The 24,211-nt window shown below is 42.5% G+C and overlaps 2 protein-coding genes across 15 annotated transcripts in view; both read right to left on the reverse strand.

Moving 5' to 3' along the window:
• PGAP1 (post-GPI attachment to proteins inositol deacylase 1) overlaps window positions 1–3,905 on the reverse strand; it is a 59,387-nt gene extending 55,482 nt beyond the window's left edge. Inside the window, exon 1 of the mRNA XM_083628048.1 lies at window positions 3,640–3,905. Coding sequence (XP_083484174.1) covers window positions 3,640–3,792 — 153 coding nt within the window. The 5' untranslated portion in view covers window positions 3,793–3,905. The remainder of the gene's footprint in view (window positions 1–3,639) is intronic.
• A 6,222-nt stretch (window positions 3,906–10,127) lies between these two features.
• The window catches only part of ANKRD44 (ankyrin repeat domain 44), a 161,608-nt gene continuing 147,524 nt past the window's right edge, over window positions 10,128–24,211 (reverse strand). For 9 of the 14 annotated variants that reach the window (XM_083627472.1, XM_083627466.1, XM_083627470.1 and 6 more), the window contains 4 exons: window positions 24,078–24,160; window positions 21,265–21,347; window positions 20,793–20,884; window positions 17,048–17,369 (listed from right to left, as the gene is read on the reverse strand). In XM_083627472.1, coding sequence (XP_083483598.1) covers window positions 17,101–17,369; window positions 20,793–20,884; window positions 21,265–21,347; window positions 24,078–24,160 — 527 coding nt within the window. In that variant the 3' untranslated portion in view covers window positions 17,048–17,100. Of the gene's footprint in view, window positions 13,631–13,826; window positions 15,844–17,047; window positions 17,370–20,792; window positions 20,885–21,264; window positions 21,348–21,975; window positions 23,454–23,983; window positions 24,161–24,211 lie in introns of those variants that run through there. The other 5 variants (XM_083627462.1, XM_083627463.1, XM_083627461.1 and 2 more) reach the window with 3 other exon arrangements.

The following is a 24,211-nucleotide window of genomic DNA, read 5'->3' on the forward strand; positions in this document are numbered from 1 at the left end:
AGCGCTGTGGGTTAAACCACAGAGCCTAGGACTTGCCGATCAGAAGGTCGGCGGTTAGAATCCCCACGACGGGGTGAGCTCCTGTTGCTCGGGCCCTGCTCCTGCCAACCTAGCAGTTCGAAAGCATGTCAAAGTGCAAGTAGATAAATAGGTACCGCTCTGGCGGGAAGGTAAACGGCGTTTCCATGCGCTGCTCTGGTTTGCCAGAAGCGGCTTAGTCATGCTGGCCACATGACCTGGAAGCTGTATGCCAGCTCCCTCGGCCAACAAAGCGAAATGAGCGCCGCAACCCCAGAGTCGGCCACGACTGGACCTAATGGTCAGGGGTCCCTTTACCTTTACATTATACAATGGCTACCAGCCAGGCAGCTACATTCTACCTTCACTGTCAGAGGCAATATAACTCTGTATACCAAGTTGCTGGGAATCACAAGTGGGGAGAGTGCTGTTACACTTAGCTTCTGCTTACAGACTTCCGTTTGGCTGCTGTGAGAACAGAAAGCAAGACTAGATGGGTGTGGGGCCTGAAAGAAGTCTTCAACAAACATTGAAAACCTAACCATATTGGGACTGCTTCAATTCTAAATGAAAGAGAATGCCAGGGGGCGCAACAGACGTGTCACGCTTTGTCAAGAAGCTGCCGCAGAGAAAAACCCGGCAGCAGCGTTTTGTACGAGCTGCGTCTTCTGAAGTGCAGCCCCATATATTATAATAATCAGGTCTAGAGTTTACCCATGTATGTACTCTGTCCAGCAACACTCATAAAATGACCTATCAGCCAAAGCTGGTAAAAGGCACTCCAAGAAACCTGAGTCTACAGTGACAATGCTGGATCAAGGAGCACCCTTCAAGCAATGCACCTGTTACTTCAGAGGAAGTGCAGGTAACAGACCAATTTCCCAAACCTGGAATCCACTCACCCACAGGGGGGCCCTTGTCTATATAGGATTCCGTTTCAGTTTGTTGGCTCTCATTCAGTCCAATATGGGTCCAGACCCTGCACAGCACCTCCAGATTCAGATATCGCAGAGAAGAAGAGTTGTGTGTCATTAGTGTACAGACAACACTACGCTTCAAGTTTCCTAAGTGGCTTCATGTAGTTGTTAAATAGCAATGCTGTGCAGCACTAACCATCAGTAGCAGATCTAAAGATGCAACTGGATGTGAAAAAATGTGATCGTTTTGAGCGATGCCAACACTGGAAAAGCCTGTTGTACCAGAAGCAGAATGCTGGAGTAGACTCTGGGAGCAAAGAATATGCTTTTAGCAACATTCATACCTTTAAGAACCCTGCGCCCTCATAATCAAGGAAGCTACAAAGGGGTAAATGCAGCATTCAGTTTCTGGTTGAAGAGATGGCAGGGTTCAATAAAACCTTGGAGACATGTTGTCTGGGAACTGCAGCAGGTAGAGCCTGCTGTCTTTTCACAGACAGAAGCAATTTGTTGGAGACAACTCCATGTGTTGAATTGAACAACCTTGGAACAGGTTACACAGGTGAATTTTGGTGGGAAAAAAAACCCAAAAACCATCCAAAGTACACTCCAAACAGAGTAGATGGACACACACTTGTGTGCAAAATGAGAAGGCCCCATTTATGCTTACTTTGAAGTACCACTGAGTTCAATGAAACTTACAAGCAAGAGTTTTCAGGGATGTAGCCTTGCAGTGCAATTTGAGAGACCCTTTGAAGAAAATCCCTAACACACCCATGAATGTGGTGGATGGTTGGTGGAAAGACCATGAGTGAGACACAAGGAAGGGAAGATCTCCCAGGGTGAGAGACTGGGAGGGTCCACCACTTTCTGTACGTGACACTGGTTAACAGTTATCTTTGAGAGAGGACTCTGTTTTCTCTTTCTTTTTTGGTTCTTGTTTTCATTTTTGATTTGTTTCTTTTATATTATTGTATTATGAAAAAGCTTTAATAAAATATTATGAAGAAGAAGAAGAGGAAAATCTCGGCAGGTTTAGCACCCCGGAATCAAGACTGGCAAGCATGTTTAGGACTCCAACGTGAATGTGTGTTTCGGGCTGCGATCCAACACATGCATCCTAGGGAGGAAGTCCCCACTGAAATCAATGGAGCCCACTTCTGAACAGCCATGTCTGGGATTGTGGCAACTGAGACCACACCAAATCAAGGAGAGGATATATTGGAAGTGAGGAATTAAAAGAAAGTCGTGCCACAAAAATGCAAGAAGGTTAATATATAGCCAGTAGCATCTTAGTACTTCTCATGATAAGAATCAAAGAACTGTAGAGTTGGGAGGAAACCCAAGGGTCATCTAGTCCAACCCCCTGCAATGCAGGAATCTCAACTAGAAAGAATAATGGAATTGAAAGAAAATCACCCTGGTGGGCTGTGACTTGAACTGGCTATCTTTTGCCTGCCTTCAAATTATCTTGTAGACTGTACTTGGTAACTAAATCTGCATGTGTTGACCTTTATGCAACATGTGAGGAACTCAAGATATGCCTGAATGCCTTTCAGGACATGAGGCTGGAACCAGACTTGTACCATGGTCACCAGAGCTCATCAAGAAGGGTCCCCTGTCATATTTCAGTTAAGTCCATCTTTTACTTATGCTATGATCTGCAGAGATAAACCATACAATAACTTTGACACACCCACCCACCCACACCCCTCTTCACAGTTCCCTTTGATGTTATTGAACATGATTCATGTTCCTTGCACAAAAATGCAAGAAGGGTGATATACAGACAGTGGCATCTTAGTACTTCTCATAATTATAAGAATAATAATAGGAAAGGCACACCAAAAAAATGGAAAAGCGGTCATGCATAGACAGTGGAGTCTTAGAGCTTCTCGCATTAATAATAACAGGAAAGGCATGCCAAAAAACTGGAAAAAAGTTGATGAACAGACAGTGGCATCTTAGTACTACTACTACAACTAATAATAATAATAATAGGAAAGGGACACCAAAAAAATGGGAAAAGGTTGATTTACAGACAGTGGGATCTTAGTGCTAATAATGATAATGATAATGATGATGATGATGATGATGATAATAATAGGAAAGGCACACCAAAAAATGGAAACAAAAGTTGATATACATACAGTGACGTCTTAGTGCTTCTCAAAATCCGAATAATAAGGTGTGCCCCTTAAATGCAGGAAGGTTGGTATACAGACAGTGGCATCATAGTACGTACTTCTCTCACACGAACAGAGAGGGAAGTGCATGCTTACAAATTATTATTATTATTATCCAGCTCACTCTGGGCTGGCTTACAGTACATATGCGAACATAGTAAAACATCAAACATTAAAAAGCTCCCGACACGGGGTGGGGGGGCGCTGCCTTCTAAAAAGTCAGACCGTTTCTTTTGCCCAGTTCTCCGCCCCAGAGTGGCTGGGGAAACCCAGCCAGATGGGCGGGCGGGGTATAAATAACATTATTATTATTATTATTATTATTATTATTATTATTATTATTATTATTGAAGCAGGGGGGTGGAAGGCGTCAACCGAGGTCCTGCCTCCCCGCCCCCCGCCCTGAAACCGTCCAGTATCTTGTTCCTGGCGAAGCACCGGCCGCCCTTTCTGAGGAGAAAGCGACTCCCCCACCCCGCTAACCGGCCCCGCCGCTCCCTCTCCGACCGGCTCCTCACCAAATACTCGGGGTACTCGAACATGTAGGTCATGCTGCACCGGTTCTCCTCGTACTGGAAGAGCACGTCCCGGACGCCCAGCAGGACCAGCGCCGCCAGAGCCCCGTAGAAGACCGCCGCGGCTCCGGGGACCTTGCCCGCCTCCAGCCACATGCCGCCCGCCGCGTCTCCGCTCGCCGGGTCTCCCTCCGCTTCCTTCCCCCGCTTCGCCTCACTGGGCTACACGCAGACGCCCCGCGTGGGGGCGGGGCAAAGCTCTTGGGGGCGGGGCCAGGGGCGGGGCCGGCTTCGACGCGTAAAGGGGAAGGGCGGGTAGGTGGGCCCATCGCCATGTTTGGAAGGTCGGATGAGGGCCGGTTTAGGCGCCATGTTGGGATTCCCGGAGGGCGGGCAATACTGGCGGGGGGGGGGGGAGAGCTTCTTGGCAGGGTCGGCGTTTAAAGGGGCCGCGCTTATATATCCCGCCAGCATAAGAAGATAATAGTATTAAGTTCCGTTTTTCTTATTATTATCTTTATTGCATTTTAAAAAGAATTACAAAGAAAGCATAAATTAAACATTACACCCAAACATCCGAAAATGAAAATGAAAAAAATGAGAGGGGGAAAAAGAAAATGGATAAATAATAAGTTAAAACGAAAAACGAAAAGGAATTAGTCAAGTACATAAAATTGTTCAAAGGAAACAAACACTAATTTGAATGTTCTCAGAAAGAAATACATTTTCAATCCTTCTTTTCTTTCTTTACGGTCACTTTATTTCTGCTGCGGAAAACGAGTTTGGATCCCTATTATATTAGCTGACTTCCCTCTATCTCTTTCCGGCTTCAATGCTTCTCTTTAACAAATATTCTGTATTCATTTTTTTTAATCTGTTTTTTCCATTATATTCATTACGGTATATTATTTCGGTAAAGGTTTCTAATAGGAAACGAGCCAACGCGCTTTCCCGCCCAATTGCTCCCTGCCATTATCAGCGACACATCAGAAGCACTCTGCACTTGCGCAGGAGCGCTTCGTTATAATGTCATCATATAATAATAATAATAATAATAATAATAATAATAATAATTTATTTATACCCCGCCCATCTGGCTGAGTTTCCCCAGCCACTCTGGGCGGCTTCCAATCAAGTGTTAAAAACAACACAGCATTAAATATTAAAAACTTCCCTAAAAAGGGCTGCCTTCAGATGTCTTTTAAAAAGAAGATAGCTGCTTATTTCCTTCACATCGGAAGGGAGGGCATTCCACAGGGAGGGTGCCACTACCGAGAAGGCCCTCATAAGCTTTGGGTGTTGTTTTACCTGGGGGGGGGGAATGAAAGTGTACAATTCTATTCAATGAAAGAACAGCTCGCCAAAATAAGAGGTGAGCATTCAAAGGGTGGGGGAATCGGGCAAACCTAGATGATCCCTACCATATATATATTAAAAGGCACCTCCCGTGAAAACAAAAATGGGGAGGACCAGGGGTGCAGAGGGACAACTGCCCCCCCAGTCAAGTAAATAAATAAAAATGCCCAACTAACTGACTTGTTTTCTTTGTCCATGGCGTTTTCTTGGCAGGGATACTGGAGTGGCTTGCCGGTTCCTGCTCCAGCTGGATCACGTTTGGTCAAAACTCTCCACTATGACCTGTCCATCTTGGGTAGTCCTGCACAGCATAGCTCATAGCTTCTCTGAGTTAGTGATGTATGGAAGTGAGAGCTGGACCATAAAGAAGGCTGATCGCCAAAGAATTGATGCTTTTGAATTATGGTGCTGGAGGAGACTCTTGAGAGTCCCATGGACTGCAAGAAGATCAAACCTATCCATTCTGAAGGAAATCAGCCCTGAGTGCTCACTGGAAGGACAGATCGTGAAGCTGAGGCTCCAATACTTTGGCCACCTCATGAGAAGAGAAGACTCCCTTGAAAAGACCCTGATGTTGGGAAAGATGGAGGGCACAAGGAGAAGGGGACGACAGAGGACGAGATGGTTGGATAGGGTTCTTGAAGCTATGAACATGAGTTTGACCAAACTGCGGGAGGCAGTGGAAGACAGGAGTGCCTGGCGTGCTCTGGTCCATGGGGTCACGAAGAGTCGGACACAACTAAACAACTAAACAACAACATGACTGTACCAGCAAGCGTACTGTCCATCACCATAGGAAAGGCATTTTAAATGAAGCACTAAATTGAAGCCATTCAATACAGCACCTGTAGAACGATGCCCAGATGATGCGAAAGAGGTAGCTTTGCTGCAGACAAGCTGCAAAGCACAGCTTTTCCCTGTGGAGGAAATCATTCCGCCTTTACATTAACAGAAGAGGACATCGCCTCTTTGAAACTTACCCTTCTCTCAGTCAAAAGGCTATCACCACTACCCACAGTCAGTTTCAAGAGGTCCCTGAAATCGCAGAACACTGCAAGAGGAGCAGGTAAGCTTGCAGTTCTTCCTTAAAAGCACAACAAAATCCCCAAGGCGTGGCTGAATGCTCCATTAGAGTTGCCTTCACTTCATCGGGTCACAAGCACCATCCAACAGGGAGCCATGACACCTAAATGTCTCTGATCCAAAAAGATATGATGCATTCCTTCCAACATTTCTCCGATGAAAACAGGGACATCCCATTCCATAATGATAATTTTACTATTTACCGTATACCCCACACATCTTACTGGGTTGCCCCAGCCACCCTGGGCAGCTTCCAACATGTATACTAATATTAAAGGTAAAGGGACCCCTGACCATTAGGTCCAGTCGTGGCCGACTCTGGGGTTGCGGCGCTCATCTCGCTTTATTGGCCGAGGGAGCCGGCGTACAGCTTCCGGGTCATGTGGCCAACATGACTAAGCCGCTTCTGGCAAACCAGAGCAGTGCACGGAAACGCCGTTTACCTTCCCGCCGGAGCGGTACCTATTTATCTACGAGTAACGGGAGCTCACCCCATCACGGGGATTCGAACCGCTGACCTTCTAATCGGCAAGTCCTAGGCTCTGTGGTTTGACCCACAGCGCCACCCGTGTCCCTATAATAATATTACAAAACATTTTAAAAAACCCAAACACCTTTCCTATACAGGATTGCCTGCAAATGGCTTGTGGGTCGGATAACTCCATACCCTCCAATATTTCTCCAATGAAAATAGGGATGTCCTACTATACCCTCCAACATTTCTCCCATGAAAATAGGGACACCCTAAGGAAAAGTGGGATAGTCTGGGATCAAATCAGAAACCAGGACAGCTTCTCAAAAAAGGGACATCCCTGAAAAATAGGGACACTTGGAGGGGCTGTATTATAAAATACTTGAGATTACAGAAAGCTGTTGGCTGCATACATTCCTGAATTCCAAGTGGCCTTAGTGAAAGACTTTGTTAGTTAATGAGAAAACAAATGAATTTATTCACCAATTCTAGCCTAAACAGCTATATATTAAAAGAGTTGTTTTCAGCTGGGTCATACTCAAGAATACGCATACAGGAATTAAGGCACTTGACAAAGGGTGTGCACATATTACAGTGGTACCTCGGGTTAAGTACTTAATTCGTTCCGGAGGTCCGTTCTTAACCTGAAACTGTTCTTAACCTGAAGCACCACTTTAGCTAATGGGGCCTCCTGCTGCCGCCGCGCCGCCGGAGCACGATTTCTGTTCTTATCCTGAAGCAAAGTTCTTAACCTGAAGCACTATTTATGGGTTAGCGGAGCGTGTAACCTGAAGCGTATGTAACCCAAGGTACCACTGTAATGGCTTTAAACACAGATAGGTCATTCTTTTTCTCAATTTGGATCGAAGATGGTTTGGGGGAGAATGGCATGAAAAGGCAAGAATTCTGTAAGAAACAGCAGGATAGATATGGATTGTGGCTAATGTAGAGCTGACATACATTACTGGGGTTTCTTTTTTTCTTTTTTAAAAAATAATATTTATTACTTTTCCAACAATTTAAACACTACAAAACAAAATGAACAATACAATTAAAGTAACAAAACAAAATAAAAACAATTTAAAACACACCAAACAATTTCAATATCTTATCTTTCATTCACTTATTTCAGTGACCTCCTCACACCTCCCTTTTTGTATTCCACTTCTGTTAATTGTTTCAGCAATTCCTTTCCATCTTCCTGTTTTCTATCCTATAATTATCTTAACATATTCTAACCTTATTTTTTCCTTTAATACTCTAATAATCTATTTATACTTAATTCCTTATAGCATTTCTACTAAAGCCATATAACTTCATTTCCACATTTTTCTAACATTCATTAATTTTACAATATTTCTGTAAATAATCTTTGAACTTTTTCTAATCTTCTTCCACCGACTCTTCTCCCTGGTCTCGGATTCTGTCAGTCATTTCCGCCAGTTCCATATAGTCCATCAACTTCATCTGCCACTCTTCCAGGGTGGGTAGATCTTGTGTCTTTCAATACTTCACGATAAGTATTCTTGCTGCTGTTGTTGCATACATAAAAAAAGTTCTATCCTTCTTTGGCACCAATTGGCCGACCATGCCTTACTGGGGTTTCAAAGGCGGAAGTGATGTCTGGGGGGTGGGATTTCTGAAAAGTGGCCGTATGTGCTGGATCTTAGGAAAGTAAACCGAAAAATTGCTTTTTTAAGCGTTTTTTGTAAAAAAACAACAACTTCGGAGGATTTTTTTAAAAAAAAATATGGCAACCCTAGTTGTGTGTAGTCTTAGTCACTGTCTTAGTCACGTCTACTGATTTCATTGGGTCTACTCTTGAGTATGACCTAGTTAGATACAACCCAAAGGAGGCCTGTCAGCACAGAGGTTAATGCAGGGGTAGGCAAATTAAGGCCCGGGGGCCAGATGTGGCCCAATCACCTTCTCAATCCGGCCCGCGGACAGTCCAGGAATCAGCATGTTTTTACATGAGTAGAATGTGTCCTTTTATTTAAAATGCATCTCTGGGTTATTTGTGGAGCCTGCCTGGTGTTTTCACATGAGTAGAATGTATGCTTTCATTTAAAATGCATTTCTGGGTTATTTGTGGGGCATAGGAATTGGTTCATTTTCCCCCCCTTCAAAATATAGTCCGGCCCACCACATGGTCTGAGGGACGATGAACCAGCCCATGGCTGAAAAAGGTTGCTGCCCCTGGGTTAATGGGAAAGATCAAATACATTGTAACAAAGAAGTTTCCCCTTTTTCCTTGAAAAGGTAGATCTAGCTGCTGTTACACCTGCTTTGCATCTAAGCAATATGCTAGAAACAACTGTGTACAGAAATATGTATAAACAACCTTAAGAGGGAGAACTCCCTAAACACTGTTGCAGATCCTACTTGTTACTCCAATACTGTTCATTCTTCGCTGTCTCTCTTATTTGGTTTTGGGCCAAATTAAGGTAAAGGTAAAGGGACCCCTGACCATTAGGTCCAGTCGCGGACGACTCTGGGGTTGCGGCGCTCATTTCGCTTTATTGGCCAAGGGAGCCGGCGTACAGCTTCCGGGTCATGTGGCCAGCATGACTAAGCAGCTTCTGGCGAACCAGAGCAGCAGACGGAAACGCCGTTTACCTTCCCGCCGGAGCGGTACCTATTTATCTACTTGCACTTTGACATGCTTTCGAACTGCTAGGTTGGCAGGAGCAGGGACCAAACAACAGGAGCTCACCCCGTGGCGGGGATTCGAACCGCCGACCTCCTGATCGGCAGGTCCTAGGCTCTGTGGTTTAACCCACAGCGCCACCCGCGTCCCATGCCCTACCCTAAACATTTTTACTCTAACATGTACTTAGTTGCCTGCTTTTACATGATTCTGCCAATGCATTAAGATTTTCAGGAGACACTCTGTTCTGCATCCCACTTCCATCCAAGGTTAAATCAATGATTATGAGGAACAGGACATTCTGTAGACCATGAAAACTCCCTTCTTCATTTGGTCCCCTTCAGCTCAGCACGTAAGGACAGTTGTTCTTCTATATGTTTTGGATTTTTAATTAGATTTTGAAAGTTTTCAGATTGCTGTTTTATTATGGAGGGTATGTATTTTATGTAAATATCCTAATTTAGATGTGCTTTTATTATTAATCATTATTAGTTCCATATAACACTGGTTTTATCGTAATGATAGTTCATGCTTTTACACATTTTGATTGTGTTTATATAAAACTCATTTTTATTTATTGTCTAGCAGTCTTTAATCCTGGGATTGGATCAGCATTTTCCTGCTTAATTTTATGTGTGCATGTTTATAGAAACCTGAAAATATGCAGTAGTACTTACAAAAAGGACTCAAGCTTTGCCACGATACTCATACCATTTATTTGTAAAAATATCCATCTGAATCAAGCTACTCAGTTACAACTAACACAGCATTCAGTAGTTGAAAAAGATATTGAACTGTGCCTAGGCTCTAAATTGATCTCTTATACCCATTTTGTGCAACCATGTCGTTTAATTACATAGTTATGTCACTGAAGTTCAGTTTATGTTTTAAAAAAAATAACCAGCAACAAACACACTGAAACCATTCAACAATATTTCATATTGTTTATTACAAACAGTTCTTACAAAATGTAACACTGGCACCAGATTCATATCACCATGGTTTGTAAAGATATATTGCACATGCTAAAAGCATAGAATATGAAGACAAAACTACAAAAAACATTAGATATTGGCTTTTTAAATATTTATATCACTGCATTACAACCATGTATAATTGTATTTTATACACACTCAAGATTGTCACCATTTTAAAACACCCTTCTCAATAACACTAACCTAAGGTTTGTTTTGTGTAATAAGAAAGTGTTTGCAGCACTGCAGAAAGTTATGCACAATTTCTATACAAATTTAGCATATTAATTTCCATGTTTAACACAAGATTTAAAAAAGAAACATTCAAAGAAAGGTTTGAAATGAAAATGTACATGTATTATATTGCTTCAGTATCACTCAAATGAAAGACAAGTCACAAAACATACCAGCATACACAAATATAAAAAGGCACTCTAAAAAGTTTCTTAGATGATAAAAACCCAAACACATTGTCAAGTTTCTGAACAAGAGTAGACAATAAATTGAGTTTAAGCATTTGATTCATAGTTAAGTACAGCAGATGTTTGCTGCGGAAAAGTACCAAAACATAATGTGGTGCCCTTTTAGTAGTGATAAAAACAAAACCAAACCCTGAGCTAGTTCATCTTACAATTGAAATAATAGAGACCAGCAAGCGGTAAGTGCCATGCATTATAACCCTGCAGTTGAAGTTTCACAAGAATTAAATACTAGTTGTCAACACAGAAATGTGGGCATAGAAGGGGATGCATGCATTACTACTCACAATCAAGTTCATGCTTCTCAGTCATAAACACATTTACTTGAAAGCAAGTCCCACCAATTTCAATGGAACAGACAGAGCGCTTAGCCTCCGACAGATTTAACAAATAAAACAGATCAAACCTGATCTTACCTATAGTTTAAATACAGTACCTTGTCTGCTACAAAACAGTATTGCCATTTAGATTAGAGAATAGTTAAGAGTGTAATCCGCATCGCACTGAAGTTGATTGCCAGTATCTCGCTTATATTTTTCTTTAAATGGCTGTGGATTGCACTGTTCTTTTACACTTTAATGATACACTATCAAAAATATTGGGTCTAATTTAAAACATTGTCTTTCCAATAGGCTTGGAATTAGCGGTAAGGGAGAAAGGCATCTGGGGTAGAAAGACAGCCCACTGGGATCTCCAAGGCTGGTTCTATACTGATTGTAAAAGAAACGTTACGTAGCTCTCAATGGAATTTTACATTGATGGTTTTACATTGCTCTACAGAGCCCTCTGGTGCCCACATGCTTATAACGCATCTTTAATGTTTTAAATCGACCAGCGTAGATTGGTCCCATGCGGAGCTGGAGAAGACGAAACCCCAGAGAACATTGCTGAGCTAGATATAAGGCAGCGTCTTAGGTTCCTAATATGCAGCCAAGACTTAAACACATGAACTTAGAAGCAAGTTCCACTTGGTTCAGGGGGGCTTACTTCCATGTAAGGATGCAGCCAAAAAGGCAATCCTACAAGTACTTCTAGCTGCTGTCAGTAAACAATGGGATGGCATCTAGTGCTGCCAGACATCTGTTTGTGTAAGGGAGTTTCTCCTTCCTCTGCTCCCGCTGCACAACCTTAGGATCTGTTCCAGAGGACTGGGATGCCCTCTACAGCAGATCTGGAGGTCACATGGGCGAAGGAGGAGAAGTCTGCTCACACAAAGTTGGATTTCACACCTCGATGCTCTAAAGAAGAAATAAAGAAGAGAAAATATTCTGCTGTAAAGCAATACCACACCCCCTGCTCTTTAAACAAATGATCAGCCTAGAAATAATAAGAAACAGGTGTGGTGTTTCTGTTCAGTTCTACACAGACACCTCTCAATTTAAGTGCTCCAAGTATCAGTTATTGCTGTTCAGCAATATACTAGAATGGTGGTTTTTTTTCGGTTATAAAAAGTTACAGTACTGAGAGGGAAAACTCATGGTTTAGATGCTCAGTTTTCCCGGTGCGGCTGACACAGAAAGAAAGAAGGAAACAGGAATCTTTAAAAAAGAGGTTTTTGCATTTCAGTTTTAAAGGGTTGGAAATGTTCCATTTTACAATCACCACCGATCTGATCCATAATAGCTGGGCTAAATACAGTACATTGGATTAGTATGATCGTTTGGCTTTCACTGACACTAAATTGTATTTCTGTTCTTCTCAGGCCCTACCCTGACACTGCATATTTTAATTAGGTAATTTCTAAGAGGAGTAAGATTGCTCTAGTACCTATGCGCTAATTTACAGGGAGGCCCAGTGTCCCTTTTGTTCTGGAGGGGAAGCCTTATTTTATTTTATTTGTTCTTTTTTATGTGTGTTGTTTGATGGAATAAGTTCGATGCAATATGTTAGATTGATGTGCATTTTTATATCTACTTTGTATCTCTGTATGTATTGAGGCCTATGGCTCTGAGCAGTAAACATTCTTACCACTCATTAAAAAGGGATTTTCAGACATGACTTATGGAATATTGTTAGTATAATAATAATAATAAATTTTTATTTATACCCCGCCCTTCCCCGTTCAGAAAACCGGGCTCAGGGCGGCTAATTTAAACAAATTTAAAACACTTAACTGATGCAACAAAAAACAGCATAAAATACAGTATAAAATGTGAAGAACAATAAATTCAGAATTCAAAAATCAATTTAGGGAGGAAATCCATCCATCCAATAAACATTAGATGATCACCAGGGCTAGCTGGCTAAATTAGTCCCATTTGGGCCAGCGAGGAGACCAGGGGAGAATTAGCTGTGGGATCCCAGAGCGGGTAATCTTCATAAAAAGGGGAGGGGGAGGGAAGGAAGGGGAATAAAAGATCAGGCTAAGTTCAAATTGAAAGCCAGGCGGAATAGCTCTGTCTTACAGGCCCTGTGGAAGGAAGTTAAATCCTGCAGGGCCCTGGTCTCATGGGACAGAGCATTCCACCAGGTCGGAGCCATCAATGAGAAGTCCCTGGCCTTAATGGAGGATCTGACTTCCTTAGGGCCCGGGACCTCTAAACTATGATTATTCATGGACCTGAAGGTCTTCTGCGGGGCATATCAGGAGAGGCAGTCCCGTAAATACGAAGGCCCTAAGTAGGTAATCAGTGGCCTCCCAGTCTATATGATGCTCCTTTATTTTATTCCCTTAACAAAATTTCTTTACCACCCGATTGTGGCAAAACCTCCAAGTTTTTCGCCATGCCTGTTACTGGATCTGATGTAGTACAGTCTCAAGTCCTTCCAGACAAAACAGACTAAGATGCATGGTCAGCGTAGACAGAAATTATTAGAGCCCCACATTAGCCTGTTCCCTTTCGGCACAGCCTCCCGGTAGTATCACACCTCTACCAGAACTGTTCTGCTCAAAGCAAGCTTGGAAGGTTGTTGTGTTCCATAAAAGCAGGAACTCTAACTGCTGACTACTTGGTCTGCCTGTGAACTTGCAGGTAGATTACTGTATTTTTCGCTCTATAAGACGCACCAGATCACAAGACGCACCTAGTTTTGGGAGGAGGAAAACAAGAAAAAAAATATTCTGAATCTCAGAAGCCAGAACAGCAAGAGGGATTGCTGCACAGTGAAAGCAGCAATCCCTCTTGCTGCTCTGGCTTCTGGGATAGCTGCGCAGCCTGCATTCGCTCCATAAAAAATACGGTATTCCTTGTCGAGCCTAACAGTGGGTGTTATGAATCATCCTGTGTCAGTTTTCTTGGGATGTTAATGGGGACCAAACCTGTAACTGGGGGAGAGTTCTCACACTACATTTCTTAGTGCAGAAGTACGTATTAGGATGGGGAACCTGCGGGCATAAGTGGTTTGTGGCAACATACAGAATGTTCTGGGTGCTGTGGCCCTCGGTACCATCTGATCCTAGAGAAAGGAAGCCTCTTTTTTTCCTTTAAAGAAAAAAAGAAAAAAAGCATACCGTATTTTTTGCTCTATAAGACTCACTTTTTCCCTCCTAAAAAGTAAGGGGAAATGTGTGTGCGTCTTATGGAGCGAATGCAGGCTGCGCAGTTATCCCAGAAGCCAGAACAGCAAGAAGGATTGCTGCTTTCACTGCGCAGCGATCCCTCCCGCTGTTCTGGCTTCTGAGATTCAGAATATTTTTTTTCTTGTTTTCCTCCTCCCAAAACTAGGTGCGTCTTGTGGTCTGGTGCGTCTTATAGAGCAAAAAATACGGTAAGTTCTCCAGCTAACAAGGTTCTTCAGCTAACTGCACTTCCGGGAATGTGGGCTGGAGAAATGGGTAAGACTTCCGAAGAAGCCAGGAGGAGGAAAGGCAGGCAGGAGTTCTTAGGCAAGAGCCTAGGGAGGAGATAAAAGGAAGACAGCTCAAAACCAGGACAAAGACTAAGGCGAGGAAAACATGCCCCCCTTAGTCCTAGCCACTCAACACCCATTTTTCATGCTCTGCACACGTAGCATGAAAACCTCCAGCTTCTGAAGGAATAGGGCATGCAGGAAGAGAAGATAAGGAAAGGCTGGAGTGCGTGATAGAGGGCCAAGGAAAGGAGGTGGTGGAAAGTGAGAGGCTGGCTGCAAGCTAGGGATGATGGGAGTTGTAGTCCAAAAACAGCTAGAAACCCAAGTTTCCTGATCTGAAGCAACAATGGGGGACCTTTTCCAGACCACGGGTTACATTCCCCTCTGGGCAACTTACCAAGGGGGGGGGGTCATATACCTGCAGTGAGCAAGGCCAAAGGCAAAAGTGGGAGGAGCCAGGAATGCAAATATTACCTTTTAATGGTAGCTTACGTTTCTACACATAGGGTGCAAGTAGGGCCAGCGAATGGTATGGCCCAGGGAGAAGGGATGAGAAGGTGTATCCTGGGGTGAGTCTCAAGGGCAAGATGGAGGTGGTTGCAAGGCCACATATAGTCCCTGGGCCTGAGGTTTTCTACCCCAGACCCAAAATATAACTTGTTTTCATGAGGAAAGGCAGTTCCCTCCAGGTTCTTTAGTCTTCATTTTGCTATGAGATGTGGAACACCATTTCCTTACAGGGAAAACAAATACACTATAGACTTTTTAAAATGCAGACCCCTCTACTCTGGCATCCAATTCTATTGAATCATGGAATATACACCTCTATTCCCCATGCCATACTGGGCACAAACAGAGCTTTGCTTTCACATTGCACCCAGCTTGCTATACGAGAACCCAAAAACAAAAACAAAAAACTCAGTAGCTACGCTTGCCTATATGTATAGCTAATAAGACATAATAAAAACTAAAAAGAAAAAAAAATGAACAAACCATGGTCTTTTTTTTCTGGGCACTTGTTTCATTTCAAATAAATATAAACACATTTAACATTAAAAGTATGAACATTTTCTAGTCTGGAAAAATAAACTGTGATCAACACATCATCCATCAGTTACAAATGTCAAAATGTCTACTAGAAATTTGTGTCTTAAAGTGTACAATACAGCCAAAGAAGACTCTTTAATTACATAAAAGACTTTTGTGTGCACGTGTGATTAGAAAAGTTATTTGAATTTTTCACTTGCATTATTAAAAAAATAATACATCTTCCCATTTAAGATACTGAAGCCTTTTGGTCCTCGTGGTATATAGCTGGTTAGTTCTTTGTATTTTAAGAGTCTCAGTCTTCTTTCCGTACATCTTTCTCAGGCGAGGAACAGGGTCCATTTGACCTAGAAGCTTTGGCAGAAGGAGTAGATATTCATAATGCAGATGTTTAATAAGAAAGCTGATGTCAGCAGGCCTTTTTAATATATTGCAATTGCCTTATGTAGTTCCTGATGATTGTTTGGCTTTCTTTTTTTTTTTTTTACTTCGCCTGTTTTGGTTTTATCTGCTGTGTATAGCTTAAGCACAGTAATAGTAATTAGAGACAACAGCAACATGACGTAGCCCAGATGTTGCAGAATATTCAAACCAGAAAATGCTCAAGATAAAAAAAATACAACTTATAAACACTAAAGTAAAGGGGGGGGGATAATTCATTTTGGCAAACAACAAATATGTAGGTGCATTATAAATGTATAGCTGATTTTTCTCAAACATATCATTGCCTTGACAGCACAGGCAACACATTTCCAGGGATTCTTAACTGCGAAGTGCAAATAGCCAAGCAAGATTGTGCCAAATAATGGAAAAGGAAGGCAAATAATGTCAGCTTTACCAATAATCTCTTTGCTGCGGGTGGATATGTGCAATGACTGAGGCAAGCAAGATTTGGTCCTAAAACTTTCAAATTGCAAATGAAATTGTGGCTGATGTCTTTTAAAAGTGCCTTTTGTGTACTTAAGTGCTTAATACATCTCATGTAGAATTTAGAAGTTTTAATTTCCGTAGAAAGTGGTGATACTGGCAGTGCAGTGCTTGCAAACAACACAGAAACGAAATAAAAAAAAACAACCTGTGGCTTTATCTTTGGTTTGTATAACAAAGATATCTAAAAATGAAGGCTAGATAACTATAGGTAATAAAAGTGAAGAGAGGTGGAGAGTTTCTTCCCATGATCTACAAATACTGTACTGGAAAAAAATGTCTTCATATTAGCAGTATACCCTAGCTAACACCGTGATATGTACACAACAGTTCCCCTGTTTACTTGTGCTGTCAAAAGGAATAGGGCAGCTTTCGCTTTCTGCATACAATAGGAGGTAGAGACTTCCACAGGAGTCACGAGGACCTATGGAAAGCATGATAGCTGGAAGTAGCAGAACATTAACATGAACGCATTTCAATAAAAACCAGTTTTCTTAAAGGCTCTGTTTAACGGCAACTGTAAGCCTTCCGTTGCCTAACTGTACTCATTCCAGTCAAAAGTGAAGGTCAACTGTAATTCTGGGATTCATTGTCCTTTTTTATTTTTTTTGTTTATTTGTTTTTAAAGGAAAATACCAACTTAGATCCAAATGCAACTGAGGGAAAGGGCATTGAATGCCGAAGTCAAAATGTTTCCGAATCAGAATCGTTTTCATTGTATCCATTTTCTGCTCCTACATCGTTACTTAAGGGTTTGCTATAGGAGTCAATGGCGCTGCTCGCATTGGAGCTATTGCAGAGGTGAGTCCTGCTCAAATTGTCTTTTTTAAAAGAAACGAAGTTGAGAGCCGTCATTGTACTGGAAGGAGAAAAAGGCATCATGGTAGCCAAAATGAGTGCCAGGCAGTCAGCCACGTCTTTGTTAGGAGCGCAAGCCAGGGCTGGCGTATGACCTGGGCACAAATGCAGACAAAGCAATGGTTAGTACTGGGGAACTACGAAAAGAAGACCTGAGCATTCCTCAGATACATCTCCAGATGGGTTTTTATCCTGGAGATGTATGTTTAGTCACAAATCACAGCAGGCAAGGCAGTGTTACACTTTAAAATTAGGCATGCTGGGGACGTACACAATTCACAAAGAGGTTTTAAGCTAATCTCATTACAAGCAATTTATTTTTATTTTTTTTTAAAAAAAGAAAACAGCAGGCAACTTACAGCCTCCACGAAAATGAAATAAACACAGGTGAACCAACATTCCACGAGGACAATATAAACTGAAAGCAACTTTAATGCACCAAGACGTATTTAGCCTCAAATATCATGTGAGTAACTCTCATTCTGAGAACAATGACTTTCATTCCAAAGCAACTGCGTAATGATATTTGACTGTTTCAGAATCGTAGAGGCATTTCTTTTTATGGGCAAATAATTTCACAAAGTAAGTCGTTTGAGAGGAATGGATGGATGATTAATTCTAGGCTATTTACACTGCCATTAAGCAAACAGTATTTTCATTAAGGAAGATTGAGAAACTTATTGAAATACACAGTAAATGTAACATAGGCCCTACTGAAATGAAATACATGGAAGCCACTGTATAGAATCCAAATACTTAATCTCAACTAGAGCTGAGTAATTTTAAGCAAAATGTGAGCTGGATCTCTTTGTACTCAAGCAGATTATTATTGTGTTATAAAGTGTAGAAACAATACAATAATAAACTGCTCAAATACATTGTGAACCAGGCTTTGGTATATGCTGATGAATTCTTCATGAAAATAATTCAACTTTCTAGTTTTTAAACTCTGTGACGCAATGGAGAGAGTTTTCTGCCAGCACAAAATGTCATCCCTTACAGTTCACAGTTATGCTTGGTGGGCTGGGGGAAGTATCATTTACATGATGAGAATGCTGCACAAGTTTTTAGGGAGCTTGACTGCGGAGCTCCTCCCCACATCAAGACCATATAAAGGTTTTTTAATTAAGCCAATGAATTTAAAATCGCAGGACCAATGGTACATGAACCTCCAAAGATTGAGCAAGAATTATCCATTCATACAGGGCAACTATTGGTGCTCTATTTATCTTTTGGGAATGTTCTAAAATGCACATTTTTTTGAACACTTTCTGCTCTTAATTAAGGAAATTACAAGATATTTATTACCAAAGGAACCTAGTGTTATATTTTTTTAGGTTATCTTAAGGCTCCAGTCAATGTCACCGACTTGGAAGTGGTTGTTAACCTACTTAGGTAAAGGTAAAGGGACCCCTGACCATTAGGTCCAGTTGTGGCCGACTCTGGGGTTGCGGCGCTCATCTCGCTTTATTGGCCAAGGGGGCCGGCGTACAGCTTCCGGGTCATGTGGCCAGCATGACTAAGCCGCTTCTGGCAAACCAGAGCAGCGCACGGAAACGCTGTTTACCTTCCCGCCAGAGCGGTACCTATTTATCTACTTGCACTTTGACGTGCTTTCGAACTGCTAGATTGGCAGGAGCAGGGACCGAGCAACGGGAGCTCACCCCGTCACGGGGATTCAAACCGCCGACCTTTGGATCGGCAAGTCCTAGGCTCTGTGGTTTAACCCACAGCGCCACCCGTGTCAGGTTAACCTGTGTTAACCTACTTACAGCTGCTCAAATGTGCAGCAAATCTGGGGGCGGGGGGGGGACTGTTTTGTTCATTTTGGTCTGCTATAGGAAAGTATGGAATATGACAATATTATCTAAGCTAATTTATTACATAAGATTGCCAAATGAGCATGGAATGAGTAAGTCTGTTGAGAAATGGATTCTGATAAGTTTTGGAACAGCAAGCATCATGATAACGTTCGACCACAATCTCCTTTTGCTTTACTACAAAAGACCCCTGCTTGACTGATTCCCTTTGTTTTCCTCTTTATTAGTAGGCATACCATCTCATTCTGTGTATATCCATTTGTATCTGAATTAGCATTCGTGTGTGAATATTATGCAGGTTCAATTTGTAAGAAAACTATATGTTTGTTTTTTAAAATATTTACAAAAATATTTGTACGAATATTGAATGAAGATGAGATTAAAATCCAAATTACTCTGTTATTTGGCCTGCATTTAGTTACATCATTAATACCTAATCACCTAATCTCTAGGTGTTCAAGGATGGGATACAAAGAGTCACCTTAAGTGTGCTCAGAGACTTGAATGTGTCCAGTGAGCATTTAATATTTATATTTTTATGCCAAAATCCTTGCACCATACCTCAAAGGGTTTTGAAGCTTCCTTCAAACTTAAAAGTGGTTTGCCATGCAGCACTGGAGGACTTTTGTATAAGAAAAAAAAGGTAAAGGGACCCCTGACCATTAGGTCCAGTCGTGGCCGACTCTGGGGTTGCGGCGCTCATCTCGCTCTATAGGCCGAGGGAGCCAGCGTACAGCTTCCGGGTCATGTGGCCAGCGTGACTAAGCCGCTTCTGGCAAACAAGAGCAGCGCACAGAAACGCCGTTTACCTTCCCGCCGGAGCGGTACCTATTTATCCACTTGCACTCTGAGGTGCTTTCGAACTGCTAGGTTGGCAGGAGCAGGGACCCAGCAACGGGAGCTCACCCCGTCGCGGGGATTCGAACCGCCGACCTTCTGATCAGCAAGTCCTAGGCTCTGTGGTTTAACCCACAGCACCACCCGTGTCCCTTATTTTGATAAGAAACCTACATCCAAAACCACCATGAGCGTGTAGAGTTTATCACATGGCATTTTGGACCCTGCTCAAGGCATTTTCAGTATCAGATCGCCATCCATCCAGCAATTTGCTTCAGTGCAAAAAGTTCAAAGCAAAAAGTGATTGGTTGTACAGAATTCAGTTTGACATAATATTACTGAGAGATGGAACTCAAAAGAGGCTTTCAAAGAATGGCACTGCTATTTGAATACTTAAAAACACGAAATATTTTCTGCATCAACGTCCGCAGGGTGGCAGTAACTTTCTTTGCATACCACATGTGGTCAGAACTGGAGGCAGTATGATCTCAGAATGAATAAGGAAACAGTTAAACTGCTGGATCTCTCCGCTCTCCTGAGAATGCTTTGATTAGGCATTTAAAACACAGCACTCTTCAGTCAAAGAAGTTAAAATTTTTTGATGCCTTTTGTGCAACTAGAAGATTCTAATTCTTACTGCGTTAAAGAATGACTGGTAGCCGTCAGTGAGGGCAAAACGAAGCAAAAAAGGAAAATAAGCTATTGTGTTTTATCTACGCTAAAGCAAAATGTGATGATAAAAATAACTGTTTAACAAAGTCATACTGAACATCTTGTTACAATTAGCATTGTCTAACCTACCGGGGTGTATTTTAGAAACACACATGTGTTGAGTAATGATGGATGAGTGTTTTCACTTACCATTTTCATCTACGGCTCGTACACATGCCCCTTTCGCTAGCAACTCCTCAACTACCATCTTCAAGCCATTCTGTGCAGCAATATGAAGAGGTCTAGAAAACATAACATCTAGATTCAAGTAGGCTTGATGCATTTCAAAAGGTCTGTTGGGATATTATGCAGAGCACGCTCACGTGCTTAAAGTATAGGATACTAGAAATTCTTTTCTGGACAATTTCAACATGTACTTATCATAGAATCTTAGAGTTGGAAGGGACCCAAGGGTCATCTAGCCCAACCCCCTGCAAATGCAGAAATCTCAGCTAAAGCATCCATGACAGATGGCCACCCAATCTCTGCTTAAAAACATCCCAAAAACAAAACCCAAACATGAATGCCATATTTATAGAACGCAAAAAATAACTAGACTTTTAAAAATACTAAATGTCAGTTTGGGTCAACAAAAAACAAAATTTCATTACGTTATACTTACGTTTGTAATGCATTATTTTTTGCATTGATAAGGCTCTGTTCTTGTATCTTGTCAAGTATCAACAAGGCACATTTTTCATGTCCCTGGAATACATAAACGCATTTATCTTCTTCTCGCTTTAGGAAATGATGAGAATCTGACAGTATTTAAGACTCAGTATGCACAGCCCCCTTTTATGCCATCACAGGTTAGCTTTCTGTAATCTGATCCAGGCCAATTTTTAAGAAACGCTATCAGATATGAGCAGACGAGGAGTGAATTGCATATGAAAACTGGGGAAATTTATTAGAATGAGAGCAAGAACACCTGGTGGATCTTTTATCTGTAAGTATATGTAATCTCTGAGCAGTGCTAACCTCAAATTAGCACATATGCTAACCACAAGCCTGCTGTTCACTCCCCAACCAAAGTCATGGAACCATATTTTGGGGACATGGTCAAGTTGCAACCGTTTTATGTTTTCCCCCCGGCAAAAAACTGTGCCACCAGCTTGACGAGGTGACAGAGCTGCCCTCAGCACCCCACGGGATTCCCCCCTAATTTGCAACCGTATCAGGGGGACAATGCTACCTCCAGTTTCATTCCCATTGTTTTTTTCCATTGCAAAGTAGGAAGAAAGCCACTGGGCTGCTGATACCAGCTCTGCCACTGTGTCAAGTTGCAGCAAAGCTTTTATCTGAGAATAAATCTGAGAAAGAAAGTACCGTATTTTTCGCTCTAGAGTACCGTATTTTTTCGCTCTATAAGACGCACCAGACCACAAGACGCACCTAGTTTTTGGAGGAGGAAAACAAGGAAAAAAATATTCTGAATCTCAGAAGCCAGAACAGCAAGAGGGATCGCTGCGCAGTGAAAGAAGCAATCCCTCTTGCTGTTCTGGCTTCTGGGATAGCTGCGCAGCCTGCATTCGCTCCATAAGACGCACACACATTTCCCCTTACTTTTTAGGAGGGAAAAAGTGAGTCTTATAGAGCAAAAGATACGGTACCGTAGATTCCGGCGTATTAGGCGACTGGGTGTATAAGACGACCCTCAACTTTTGCTGTTCACTTTTAGAGTTTTAGAGTTATAGAGTTTGAGCGCCGCTAGGGGCAGAGCGCGCACCCCTCTGCCGTTGCAGCAGCAGCAGCCCGAGGCGAGGCGTTTGGCGGGTGAGCGGCGCGCTCGGAAGGACTTTCCGCGTCCCCTTCTGTGGGGAGGGAGGAGGAGCAATGGCAGAAGGAGCACCTCTGCTCACCGGCTCCCTCTCCTCCTTTCCAACGCATATACCCGGCGTATAAGATGACCCCCGACTTTTAGGGTGATTTTCCAGGGATAAAAAGTCGTCTTGTACGCCAGAACATACGGTAAATACCCTCTGCCACTCCATATGCAATGGTGAGCCCCAATATACTGAAAAAAATAAATATGAGTATATTTTATCCAACCTGTGATGATTATTCCACTTTCAGCCTACTCCCCAAAATGAAAAAAACAACAACTATGAGCAGAATCCTTCAGCCCAGTTTATCCTCTGCCCTTTGGTGTTCCCACTAGCAAATAGTAAAAGTCAACAATAAAATGCAATTTCTCTTCAGTTTATCTCAAAATGCACCAAAAATAAAGGGTAATGATTTTGGAGTAGTGTTGTTTTAGGCTTATTTGTTTGCACTTCTGATCTCCTCACCCACCTACACACTGATTGGTTTTCCATAACCCTCCTCGTAAGACAGTACTAGTTTTCAAAATTATTCCCAGCGTTCAGAAGATATACTGGCTAAGTTTAGCATTCAGTTGGTTCACAGAGATTTGCAAAAAGCGTTAGGAAGAAACTAACTACACAATCAGTGGGGGTACACCCCCTTGTTTTTATGGTGTTGGGTTGCTTTAAAATTGTTTTTCATGTTGTAAACCACTCTAGGCCTTATGATGAAGGGCAGGCAACAAACAAACAAACTACTTGATAAAGTCTCCATTGCACACGCAGCCCAATTCACATGGTAAATCTGGGTTTGCGCAAGGATTTCCATACGTGCAATGCAACTTCCACTCCATCTCCTCTCCCCTCCCCACCTGTCACCCCAAAATTTGCTCTGGACAGTCGGGGAGGGGGAATTCAGGGTGGGGGTGCACAGGGAGAGAAGAAAGTGGAGAAGTTTGTAATCAAAAGTCCATGCGTGAACAGCATGACTTTACTGAGTACCAAGTGCCTCTGATCATAGCTGTCAACTTACAGATTTGAAAATAAGGGACCAGCAGCCTCGAAAATAAGGGATCAGCAGCCAAAATAAGGGATTTTCAGAGCACATGTATGTTCAATTTCTGAGCCCCTCCGAGCCAAAGGCAAAAAGCCCAGCCAGCAGCCAAACGAAGCCTCAAGCGGTGGTTCCCACAGTGCAGCAACACGGCAAAAGGGATGCAGCAAGGAAAACCACCGTCACCTCTCCGCTGGGAAGCGCTGAGCAAAGGCGAGTCCCCAGGCAACGCGGCTGATTTGATTGGCACAAGGCATGCAAGCTCCACCCCCCAGTCGTTCTTAGACTTCTTATTGGGTGAGCAACGCAGCCAAGCAACACAGTTGGAGCCTCCCTCCTCCCTGGCCAGCAGGGAGGGAGGGAGAGGAGCTGCTTCCTTTGAAACCCGGGAAATTTAAGGCACATCATCAATAAGGGACAGCAGCGGGACACAGTGCTGGGATAAGGGACTTTCCTGCCAAATAAGGGACGGTTGACAGCTATGCCTCTGATACAAGTATCATTATTTTGTTACACTTTTAATAATGTCTTCTACACACGTACACACACACAAACACACACAAATGCTTTTAAACATACTTTACTGCTAGCCAAGTGCAAGGATGTATTCGAGTTCTTATCTTTCAAAGTTAGATCAGCCTTCGCGCTGTTCACCAAAAAATCTAAGATACAGAAAGAAAACAGATTGCACAATTACTCTCAGACAGTTAAAT

Source organism: Podarcis filfolensis (genome assembly GCF_964270895.1).
Source record: "Podarcis filfolensis genome assembly, chromosome: 1".
NCBI lineage: Eukaryota > Metazoa > Chordata > Lepidosauria > Squamata > Lacertidae > Podarcis > Podarcis filfolensis.